The 12,295-nt window shown below is 42.0% G+C and overlaps 1 protein-coding gene across 2 annotated transcripts in view; it reads left to right on the forward strand.

Moving 5' to 3' along the window:
• The window catches only part of NEK11 (NIMA related kinase 11), a 450,471-nt gene that overhangs the window by 364,866 nt on the left and 73,310 nt on the right, over positions 1 to 12,295 (forward strand). For both annotated transcript variants that reach the window (XM_073569426.1, XM_073569421.1), the window contains one exon: positions 1,714 to 1,856. In XM_073569426.1, coding sequence (XP_073425527.1) covers positions 1,714 to 1,856 — 143 coding nt within the window. The remainder of the gene's footprint in view (positions 1 to 1,713; positions 1,857 to 12,295) is intronic.

Genomic DNA, 12,295 nt, shown 5'->3' on the forward strand with positions numbered 1-12,295 from the left:
AAACATATAAAACATATAGTATGTGTTGCAACACTAAGGTTGTGAAGGTCTTGAGACAGCTCACTGGTTTTTATGCATCATGAGATTTTTTTTGTGGCACCTTGGTAATAAGACACTTTAATATTGGCCATCAGTTGAACGAGCTGATACTATTTTTCACTAAGTGGCAGGATTGCTTTCTAATTACTGATAGATTTCAGCTGGTGTCATGACTTTCCATTGCTTTTCCACCTCTTCCTTCATTTGTTGAATACTTTTTTCTCCATGTCATTTTTTTATTACACAATACTTAATTTATGAACATCTATAGTTTGATATATTTGCCTGTGTGAATTGGATGGGTTGTTACTGAGATCTGGTGAGAATTTCATATCATTGAGGTGAAGTAAAATAGTAGTTCCAAAAGTTAACTATTGCTCTCTCTGCCTGTTTCCTCTCCCTGCTCCTCACTTCTTCTTCCCCCTACATAAAAGAAATGGATTGTCATCTTGTCTGAGCAAGATGGAGCGATGGATTTGAGCTGGTTATTCAGAGAGGATGACAAGTACATGAGGCAGGGGGAAGAGGAAACATAATAGGTGTCTGATAAGTGAAGAATGAAACAGATTTCTGTGATAAGATACATTGCCGAATGTAATATATTTACTTGTACTATTTATTTTGCAAAGTTTGTTGAAACTACAGATTTTTTTTAAGGCACACATCTTAGTGAAAAATAGAGCACAAAGTATATGAGTATAATATATGAATACACCAATATTTCAACAACTGGGAAGAAGTCCTGTGGTTATATTCATGTTTTCTTTAGTAGCCCGGTGTACAGGAATACGTTTTCACCAAATCGCTATTTATCTTTTACAATATTTCTTCTACTTCTACTACTTTGACAACATCTTTTATTCTCAAGCTTTAAGATGTTCCATTCTAGTTTCTTTCCCCATCTGCATGTTAGTCCTTATACAGACATCTGTGTTTGACAAATGTGTTCTCTCCATTATTTTCACAGATACAGCACATACCCTTTATAGTCCATGGGGATGTTCACACGTCCGTGCATTTTTACAGACCACGTGTTTGCGCAAAATCAGTTTTTTACAGATGAAAAATAGCAATAGAAGTTTAAGAGTCCTTGAAAATCACAGACAGCATACAGATGTCATCAATGTCCTCTCTGTGTGCTCTCCATGATTACCATTTCAAAGGATAGGAGAAGCTTTGTAATTTACTGTACCTATTCATTTATCCATACATGAAAATCACTGATAAAACACTGACGGTAAAAACTGACACACGATGAAAATCAGATGTCACTAGTATCATTTCTTTTGTGTACTTGAAAAATCAGGCACGTCAGAATGTGGCCTTATGCTCATCTTCTAGTGACCTTTTAAGCCACCAGAAACAATGTATCAGATAATGTGCCTTCACCCATACGCCATTCTGTGACTTTAAAATGCTTCTACTCTATGCACCCGTAGTTTGTATACCGATGGATGCTATATGTGAGGCTGACCACCAGCAGTAACGATGAAAGATGACCTGCAGGTACTAGTGTGGTATAATCCTGAGGGATCATTTGCACATCCTCTATTAGCAGTTTCGTCTTTATGAAGTTGGCAGGGTATGAATTCACATATGCTGCAAAACATCTGTTAGGAGCTACGCTGGCATTAATCACTATAGATGTTTAATGGTGTCTCTTTCATTTTGCAGATATTCCAGAAGACCCACAAGTGGCTGAAGAGTATTACGAGGATGGCTTTGAATCTTGTTCAGAAGAAAGCGATATAGAATCCTTAGAAGAAGAAGAAGACTATGATGAGGAGACACAAATAACTCAAACAACATATCAGCAGGTTTGGATACAAGTTATCATTTGCCTCCTTTTTGATCTGAAGTACAGTAAGAATCCCATTCACAAATACTGTACATTCCGAATTCTGCAGTTTTTTTCTGAAAAGGATTGAAGGATTGTCTCATCTTAGCGCAGTGCTCCACAGGCTTCCTTCTTGCAGTGGGGGTGTGCTCATGCTTGATTGACAGTTCAGTTAGCTGGCCCAAAATGTGCATTCTCCAATTCTACAAGCAGGGGCAGCTTTGCTTCCACAGTATCAGAAGAGCACGGGGCACAAAAACTGTCCGGACCAAGAGCTAACAATGCACCCCAGCGATACGACCAGCTTCAGAGCAGCGTTTACAATCTCTGTAGAAAACAGCTTATCAGCACTGTGCATGCTCAGCCACTGCTGTTACACTGCAGCAATGGCTGGTGACCTTGGCAACGAGCAGTTGTATATCATAAAATAAAAACAAAACATCCATTCTTTTAAACAGAGAGTAGTTTTAATAGAAACTAAATTGTAAATTTGCTTGTTTTTACAAGCACTTTACAATTTTAACCATAAAGGAATAAAACTGAAAATAAACCCATTTATATCATTTATCAGGAATACTTTGCTCTAAGATATACTTCAAATATCTTTGCTTAGAAACTGTAATATTTTCTGTACTATTCTAGAATATGTCATACAGGAGTATAAACTACAGCCCTCGACCAGCAATTTTCTTAATGAAGGTGAGTGTGAGAGTCAGACTCTCCTGATTCTTTAAGAAGTGCATGCCTCCCAATGAATCAGGAGTATCCGACGAGTGGCGTGCACCTCTGTGCACCACGCTAGAAATCTTAGTCTAGTCAATAATGGAGTTGGATTTCTATATAAGGAATACCACAACTCAACATGAATTAGACAAGCTGTGTCATCACACCCTTTGCTGTGCCCCTGTCTCGCCAAAATGGACACTGGCCTAAAAATGCTAAAAATCTGAACAATTTTTGAGCACCTGCCCAAAAATTTTGTCTCATTTCAAAGCCATTTACCCAAAAATTCTGACAAACCTCTGTAACCATAAGGCAGATTAAAAAAAAAAGTAAAAAAAACGGAATGCTGAAGTAAGTGTTGAGAATAAAGTAAGAGCAAAAACTGGCTACTTTTAATCTGGTGACAAGTCCTCCTTAAATATTCTTATTACAGTATCTGCAGGCATCAGCAGATCACTCACCTCACCCTTAGACTAGGTCGCACGACGGTATTTTCTCTCATCTGACTGAATCAGTCAAAAATTCAAATCACACAGTGATCAGAGTTTGATCAGAGTGTGACCACAGTGTGATACGATTTTCTCGGATGAGGAGAAGATGGTGGAAAAAAAATTCTCCATCTCAATTCTGTCAGTCAGTGAAAATTGGACTGCACTCAGATGTCATCCATGGACTCACTGATTTACTTGTCCAAGAGCGATCTGATAAGATACAAACTTGACATGCTGCAATTTTTTCCTTGGACTTGCTTAGTCCGAGGATGTAAATTGGACATGTGCATGGCCCCATACAATAACATTGGTCTGAATGGGAACCGATGTTTTGTTGGATCGCACTCGGACCAAAAATTTGTTCATGTGCATGAGCACTTAGGCTACGGCCACACTATCAGTATTTACTGTAGTCAGTATTTCACATCAGTATTTGTAATCCAAAACCCGGAGTGGGTCAAACATGCAGAATTGGTGCACTTGTTTCTATTATACCTTGTCCCCTGATTGTTCCTCACCTGATTTTGGCTTACAAATGCTGAGAAAAATACTGAACAAATTCTAATTGTGTGGCCATAGCCTTATAGTGCATCTGTCCTTTACAAAAAGCATACAGTATTTTCAGTAAAATTATGGTTCTGCTTCTTCTGTTCTTCTCAAATAGTAAAACTATTTTTGGTTCACATAGCAGTCTAAAATGTCCAGAAAATACGCTAAGGCTGGAGTCACACAAGTGTATAGCACAGCTGAGTGCTATGGGGCAGCTCAGATCAGCGATTATTTTCTCATGCTGACTCAGCATGAAAGATCAATTATAGCATGTTGCGGGTGCCTCTGAGAATCGGCTCACTTGCACTCATACAAGTTTATGGGTGAATGTGAAACATCAGACTGCACTTGGATGTGATTCGAGTGCAATATGTTACCACGGATGCTGGCAATAGAGGAGATGGAGATATTACTTTCTCCGTCTCCTCTGCAGCTGTGCTGCGATTCTCTCAGGCGAGAGGATTGGATCACAGTTCATTGACACTGACAGTGAGAACATTCTCATCGTGCTTGCGGTGATCTCATTGATGACACCGATGTTCATCGTCCCGGCTAGTGAAGTAAACCTGGGAACGCACCTTCAGTAAACGGCGTTAACCTCCATGAAATCATCACTCATCTTTGAAGCTGTGCTCGCAGCAACTCATTGTCTCAAGGTTTTCAGCCTGGATGGTAAGATCATGCCATTGTCCAGGCTGTAAACCAGATATCCCAGAGATGGATTATGGCATTGGACAGTGTTGCTAATCTTCACTTCGGACTGGTTGTTTATTATTTTAGGTTTTTTTTTACAGGGGACAAGGGCTTAAGGCTGCTTTTACACTTGCCGTGTTTTTTGCGGCCCGTTTTTACGGGCCTTTTTTGTGGGCCGTATTGCTGTGATTTTCATGTTATTCCGCACAAACTGGCTGCAAAAAAACTCGTATCACCGTTTTTCCCTGTTATAAGAAATAGCAGGGAAAAAACGGCGATCCGCAAACACGGTGTACCGCAAAAACAACTTAACATTGTTTTTGCTGTACCATTGAAATGCATTGCAGCCGTGTTTGTAAGCCGTGAAAAAGTATCGAGCAAGCTCGATACTTTTTCACGGCCGCGAATACAGTCCTCACGGCCATACGGAACACGGCCTTCCTACTAATTTTTTCAGGCCGTTTTTGCAGCCCCATAGAAATGCATTGGGGCCACAAAAACGGCCAGGAAAAACACGGCAAGTGTAAAAGAAGCCTTAATGGATTAGGCGTAAGGTGAGTATTATGGTTGTTTATTATTTTCTGTCTTTTACAGGAAACAAGTCCTTCAATGGAATACGTGTAACATGAGTATAACTTTATTTTTTATTTATAAATGTGTAAAACAGTGTTGATTTTTATATCAAATAAACAATTTTATTCTTGTGTGTTTATTTCAAAACTTACTTTGGAGTTAGTGTTGCAGGTGTCTTACCGCCAAAAGGCAAGTGGGAAGAGCGAGGCTAAGCCCCAGATTTGGTGCATCTATGCATCCCCACTATTTCTATGGAGGCTGAGAGCTGATGTAGGTAGCCTAGGGGGCATCAATATTTTTCAACTCTTCCCAGGCTATTAATATCAACCCACAGCTGTCTGTTTAGCCTCTGCTAGTTTGACTTTATACTGTAGGAGGACCTTACTTAATTGTTTTTCTGGGGTTCCCTGTAAATTTACCAGTAAAGGCTAAGCAAACAACTGTGAACTGTTATTAAAAGCCTGAGAACCTTTTGAATTATTGTTTCTTGTCCCAGATTATTAACATCAGCCCTCAGCCATGGGCTTTCCCTCTGCTGGTTATGAAAATTGTGCTGGAGCTCACACAGTTTTTTTTATTTCTTTTTTTATTTTACACGGGCTTTACAAAGCTGCTGAATACAACTCCATCATTGTGACCTGGTCATGCTGATCTCAGCATGACCAGGAGACAATGATGATAGCTGCCTTCAGCCGCTGTGCCTGGGAACAGTGCCAACTGTATCGCTTGTTCCCAGGCGCCGGTATGTGTCACACTGATGACACACAGATGTCATCCGTGTGTTATCAGTGTGCACGTGTGCGGCACGCATTTTGTCCATGCTGCTCAAAAAAACTGATATGTCTGTTGGTTTTTCACATGGAAAAATGGTCTGTGTGAAAAACGTGATATGTGCACACCACCATTGAATACAATGGGTTGCGTGAGTCTGTATTTGAGACCCTCAAAAAATGCACCACATATGGACTCAAAAAATGGATGTGTGATTTCTTCTTTTGTGTGTTGTGCATCGGGAGAGACCTCCCCTGCAGGGAGAATGCGCTGGTGATAAGCCTCGAAGTAGAAGTAGTAGAGATGCATTATTATTATTGTTCCCACTCAGCTATTTTTAAGTATATTTTCTCTGAAACATAGCAGCGTTTCATATTAAAACATCCACAACCTCAAATAAACAGTGAATGTCTGATTCATGTTGTCCGTGGTTCAGGTAGCTATGTCCAAGTAATGTGGTACCATAAACAAATATTTGAAAATCAAAATGTATGGCCTCTAATCAATCCACTGAGAGGGAAAGGGCATACAAAGATAATCACTTGAAGAGGATTGCTTTAAAAATTATATACTTTAATTAAATAAGTTTAAAATTAGCAAGAGATATAGAGATGATAATAATAACCCAAAACAAAACAAAAAGGTGCCTCTTGTGTGAGGGGCTGCACATCAGATAATCCCTAGATTATATTAATAATACTGAAATACAATAATTGGTAAGCAGATCATATTAGGAGATTCTTATTAAAATTCAATAGGTTGTATGTAAAATATGTATGGTCCCAGGTTTGTTGCGCTTTACTGTGATAAAAATCCTGAAGGCAGCCAAAAAAAGTGCAAGTGCATGAATTTATAGTAAGTGTATGCCAAGTGGCCATTTTATGTTAGTATATATGGATGTCTAGGATAATATCACAAGAGAAGAACGGAATTTTACCTAGTGGTATAATAAACCATGAAGATCCCTCATGTTGCTGTGGGGTCTGACTGTGTTTCCCTCTACCCCAACGCACGTTTCGTAGTTACTTCCTCAGGGGGCATTAATTTTAACGTTAATTGATTTGTAGATTGTCCGTTTAACACGTCATCTATCAAATGAGGTCTGAAAGTATGGAAACCATTTAAAACACAAATAAGAGGATTTTTTTCTGTGTTCTTGTAAAAGTGATAGTGGCATATAGCAGTTACATTTTGCCGTAGTTGATTTGATGTGGCATATTGCATACAGATGCCCCTTACAGTGAGTGTATATGTCACTTCAGGTTGCTGAAGAGACTTATTTCTTTGTGGTGGTGCAATAACCAACAATGCAGTAAATATCCAGAAAAGAGAATATGAAAGGCAGCACTCACTAGTCTCTTCTGTGATTTAAAAGTTCTTTATTTCAATGTAATCCATACACTCATCTAGTGGTAGTCCGGTGTGCAGGGGGAGATATGCAGGGGAACAAGTGGATGACGGCCGTTTCGCACTCACATAGCGCTTCTTCAGGTCCAAACCGTAGATGGATGCCTGGATTATTAAATAAAGGACTTTTAATTCACAGAAGAGACTGGTGAATGCTGCCTTTCATATTCTCTTTTCTGATTATCATTATAGGATTAGTAAACCTGCAGCCATGTTATTCTAACCCCACCCCCAACACTGATTGGCAGCTTTCTGCCTATACACAGAAAGCTGCCAATCAGAGTTAAGCATTCAGAGAACTGGTAGATAAAACAGTGATTTTATGAAAACCCCAGTAGCATCACCGATTGGCTGCAGAGCTAACGTGGTATTATAATGTCATGTGAGCCTCGAGATCAAGAACCAGGAGGGAGGTGAATATCTGTTTTTCTTATTTTTCAAGGGGGATTACTTCATTTAAAAAGAGTGAACAACCCCATTATGTCCAGTTGGAACATCACATAAGCCCATATCATAGATGCACTATTTTATACAAACATGTACAGTACATTGTAAGTCAGCATACTGCCATGAATGAACACATGAACTCCACTACTACTATATACATAAAAACTTAAGGGAACATTTTTTTTTTTATCAAGAATTGAAATAGTTATCCAACCAGGTGTACCTTAATTTTAGATGGTCCGTAACTGTAATGACTCCCCTAACAATGCGCCCAAACAGACTTCATGTGAACTGGGGAAGGGATGGAATCCAGGTTTAGCTCTTTAAATCCTTTCTGGAAAAGATGGGTGGATCAGGGTGATATTTAAGGCTACTTTCACACATCAGGTTTTCGGCGTCAGGCGCGATCCGGCGTCATGCCGGAACGCCGGATCCGGCAAATGTTTTGTAAAACCTGATGTGCCGGATCAGTTTTTCTGCCGGATCCGTCTTGTTCTTGACAGAAAAAACCGGATCCGTCTCATCCTGTTCATCCGTTTTTCTATCCGTTTTTCGACGGATTACGCCGGATCCGGTTTTTAAAATTGACCCTTGTGGCCATCCGAACGGGAATAGCTACTGGAAAACTATATATAGCGTGTTCCTACAGCCCTTCTTTGACAGGTTGGAGAGGAGAAAGTGCAGGTTGGAGAGAAGAGCAAGTTACTGGCGAAGATGGATGTTGTGATTGGAAATATTTTGAAGAATTTGGCGGATTTTATAGCGGAGGCGAATCGTTTGAGGGTGATTGTTCTGGAGGAGGAGAGAGCGAGACAGCAGCGCATCAGGCATCGTAGACGACGTTTGTGGATCCACCCCATCACAGCCAAGAGAATGACGCGTGGGGTCTATTCTACACTCTGCATGGACCTTCGACGAAACCCGGATAAATTTTTTGGATATGTTCGGATGAAAATGGAGAATTTTGATTACTTGGTGGAGCACATTGCACACCTCATAAGAAAAGCGGACACCTATTGCCGCTTCTCTGTTTCACCCGCAGAGCGTCTGATGGTGACTTTAAGGTAAGCCACATTTATTGGATATGCTCGCATCAGAGCACACTTTCACTGCAATCTTGTTGGTGGTAGTTTGTATCTCCAAGTGTTATAGCTGAGTTTTGGTATGTAATGCTGTGATTTAAAACTAATTTATTGTTTTTTAATTCCCCACAGATTTCTTGCAACTGGAGAATCCCTTTCGTCACTGCATTTCCAGTACAGACTCGGGATTTCCACCATATCTGGAATAGTGAAGTACACATGCCGTGCACTGTGGGACTCCTTAGCTGAAGAGTTTTTACCAGAGCCCACAACAGAGAGGTGGATTGAAATTGCTGACAAGTTTCAACAGATATGTCAGTTTCCCAACTGCTTGGGCGCTGTGGACGGGAAACATATCCGCATTGTAAAGCCAGCCGGATCGGGATCGGAATATTTCAATTACAAGAAATATTTTTCAATTGTCCTCATGGCCATCGCTGACGCGGAATACAAATTTATTGCTGTGGATATTGGGGCCTATGGGCGCTCCAATGACTCTCAAGTTTTCAAACTGTCTGCCATGGGGCGTAAACTGTATGGAAACACCTTCCAGTTCCCACCACCTAGACCGCTGCCGCAAACATCTGGTCCACCTATGCCATTTGTCTGTGTAGGGGATGAAGCCTTCCAGCTGTCAGAACACCTTTTGAAACCGTACTCTAGCAGAGGATTGACAAGACCAAAACGCATTTTTAATTACCGCCTCACAAGAGCAAGAAGAATGGTTGAATGTACCTTTGGTATTCTGACAGCCAAATGGCGGGTCCTATTGACTGCGATCAACCTCAAGACAGAAACTGTTGACGAGGTGATCAAAGCTTGCGTGGTACTCCACAATTTTGTTATCTGCAAGGAACCCATTTCCATTGAGGACACCTCTGAAGAAACCACCTTGCAAGATTACCATGACATTACCACTAGAAGTTCTGTGTCGGTTTCAGTAATGAGGGACAATTTTGCACTATACTTTATGTCACCTCAAGGCAGAGTACACTGGCAGGATGGCAGAGTGTGAAAGATTTGTGCCCAACCAAACTTGTGTACCTTCTGTACCAACAGTATATACCTTTGCCAACCAAAGTTGGCTATCTTGTCATGGTCTCTATTTTTAGCTTTAGGCCACAGGTGTGTACCTGGTTGTGTTTTATGCAAAGTATTTCACCTTTTAACAAAAGTTGTGTACATTGTTAGGAAATCACCAACAATAAACACAACTTTTTAGGTGAAATACTTTGCTTCAAACACAACCAGGAACACAACTGTGGCAAAAAGCTAAAATTTACCCACAGTTATATACCTGGTTTTGAATACCTTTTTACCTTTTAAATACCCTGTATTTAACCTTTTTTTTAAACATATTTCGCCACAGAAAGAAATGACAGACAACCAGTGTAAACAATAATTTAACTTTTATTTAAAATATTTTTTTTTTGTAAACTGTTTTTAAAGTTAAAAAAACTTTTTTAATAAAGGTTTGAAAAAAAACTGGGCATTTTTATTACAAAACACACATTACAAATCTGTGTAGTGTGGGATGGAAATACTGCTGGAGGGGCTGCGGGACACTTCGACACTGGGAGTGTGGAGAGAGGACTGGGATCGTGGTGGGGAAGGAACAGTTAGAGGTGATGGTGTGGAAAAAGCTACAGAATGGGTGGACATGTGGGAGGCAGAAGAGGTGGTGGGCGGTGGAGTGGAGGGTTGGGCAGGGACTGTAGGAGCAGATGATGTTGATGGAAAGTTGTATGGGGAAGGAGTTTGGTACGGGGAAGGAGTTTGGTACGGGGAAGGAGTTTGGTACGGGGCAGGTTGCTGGAAGTGGGGAGATGTCTGGTACTTGGGAGGTTGCTGGTACTGGGGAGGTTGCTGGTACTGGGGAGGTTGCTGGTATGTAATAGGAGGGGGAGGATGGAAAGTGGCTGGAGGGGGTGCAGATGTAATAGGAGGGGGAGGATGGAAAGTGGCTGGAGGGGGTGCAGATGTAATAGGAGGGGGAGGATGGAAAGTGGCTGGAGGGGGTGCAGGTGGAGGAACTACAGTGGTGGGAGGTGGAGGTTGGGAGGTAACCTGCTGTAGGGCACCGTGGCACGAATGCATTACATGCATCTGCTGGGTAGGAGATAGTGTTGCCATGCGCTCCACAACAGACCTGAAAAAGGTGTGGTTTGGTGAAGATCTTGCTTCTGAATGCATGGTTTGCAGAAGTGTCTTCACCTCCAGAATGCTGGAGTTGATCTGCTGAAAGCCTGCGGAGATTTGCTCTGAAAAGACTTTTAGACAGTTCTGGAAAGATGCATTCAGATGCAAGAACTCTGGCGCATAAGTCTTTTCCTGACCCCTCTGCCGCTGCCGCCCAGTACCCGCAGGTGTACTAGAGGTGGCAGGGGCAGAAGGGTGGGGTAAAGGGAAAGCGATCTCCTCACCTGCAGCTTCATGTAATGTAGGCGGCCACGATGCTCCTGTGCTGGTGGATGGGACAGATGGGTCGAATGTGTGGGAAGGCTGGGAAGGTGCAGATGTACCGGGGCGGTCGAAGTGTCCCTCGGTGACGGTCTCCTCAGGGATCGCCTCAGAAGGGTCCAATCGTGCAGGCTCCCGAGTGCTGCTCACCGTGCTGTGGAATAAAGAGAAAAAAACCCAATTAAAATAGTGACATGGTATGGCCCTGGCTGAAAAAAAAAAGTTACATCTAAACATTTTTTTGTCACATGTGGTGTGTAATATTTACCTTCTGGTGAGCATTGTCTCCCGGAGGAACGACAGGGCTCGTGCGTACTTGTACTTGCTCCTGCGTCCTCCAGATCCACTCGGGGCCTGCATCTCTTTATTGAACTCCTTCTTGAAACGATCCCTCACAGACCGCCACCGCTTCACAATTCTCTCCCCTGAAACGAGAAAGGACAAAGTGGTTAGTATACAACATCAGTGTTTCCCAAACTCCAGTCCTCATGGTCCCCAGGGGTCATGTTTTCAGGATTTCCAAAGTAAATAGAAATCCTGAACACATGATCCGTGGGGACCACGAGGACTGGAGTTCGGGAAACACTGGTTTAAATCAAGCAACCGGTACTGTATATACTTACGCTCTTTAATCTGGGCCCGAGCTTCGAGGTCCTCCCAGCGGTCCACAAGGAGCGAACAGATTTCCTCCCAGAGTCGTCGGGTAACGATAAGGTCAGCGTGGCGGCGGTCAGCCATATTCCAGAGCGGCTCCCTTTCTCTGACGAGATCGATGAGGCGGTCCACATCAATCCCTCCATCCTCACCGTCAGAGTCGGGAGCACGCTGTGAAGGCTGTTAAAGAAAAAGACAAAAATAACATAATTAGCCTCCACAAAAGAAATGAAATAAGTGCAAAAAAAACAAAGCAAAAATATTTATACTTACACGCTGGTGACCGCCGCGTTGCTGTCGCCGACGACCCCGGGAGGCACTGCGAGGACCTCTTGGCCGAGCACCAGATTGGGAAGACTAGAGAAGAAAACAAAAAATGTTATGTCTTTGGATGTAGGCATTTGTTTGCTGTGTGTGGTCTGCAGAACATTGTTTTCTATGTGTTGTGTGTAGTGTGATGTTGTGTTTCTGCGTTTGATGCAAAAAACTTACCAATTGTGAGCCCACTCCAAGTGTCTGTCCACCCCTTCCTTCTTCTTCTGGGAGCTCCTCTTCATCTTGTGATTCCT

This window comes from Dendrobates tinctorius, unplaced genomic scaffold (assembly GCF_039654945.1).
Source record: "Dendrobates tinctorius isolate UK_male_01 unplaced genomic scaffold, ASM3965494v1 ptg000005l, whole genome shotgun sequence".
In the NCBI taxonomy this organism is placed as follows: Eukaryota; Metazoa; Chordata; class Amphibia; order Anura; family Dendrobatidae; genus Dendrobates; species Dendrobates tinctorius.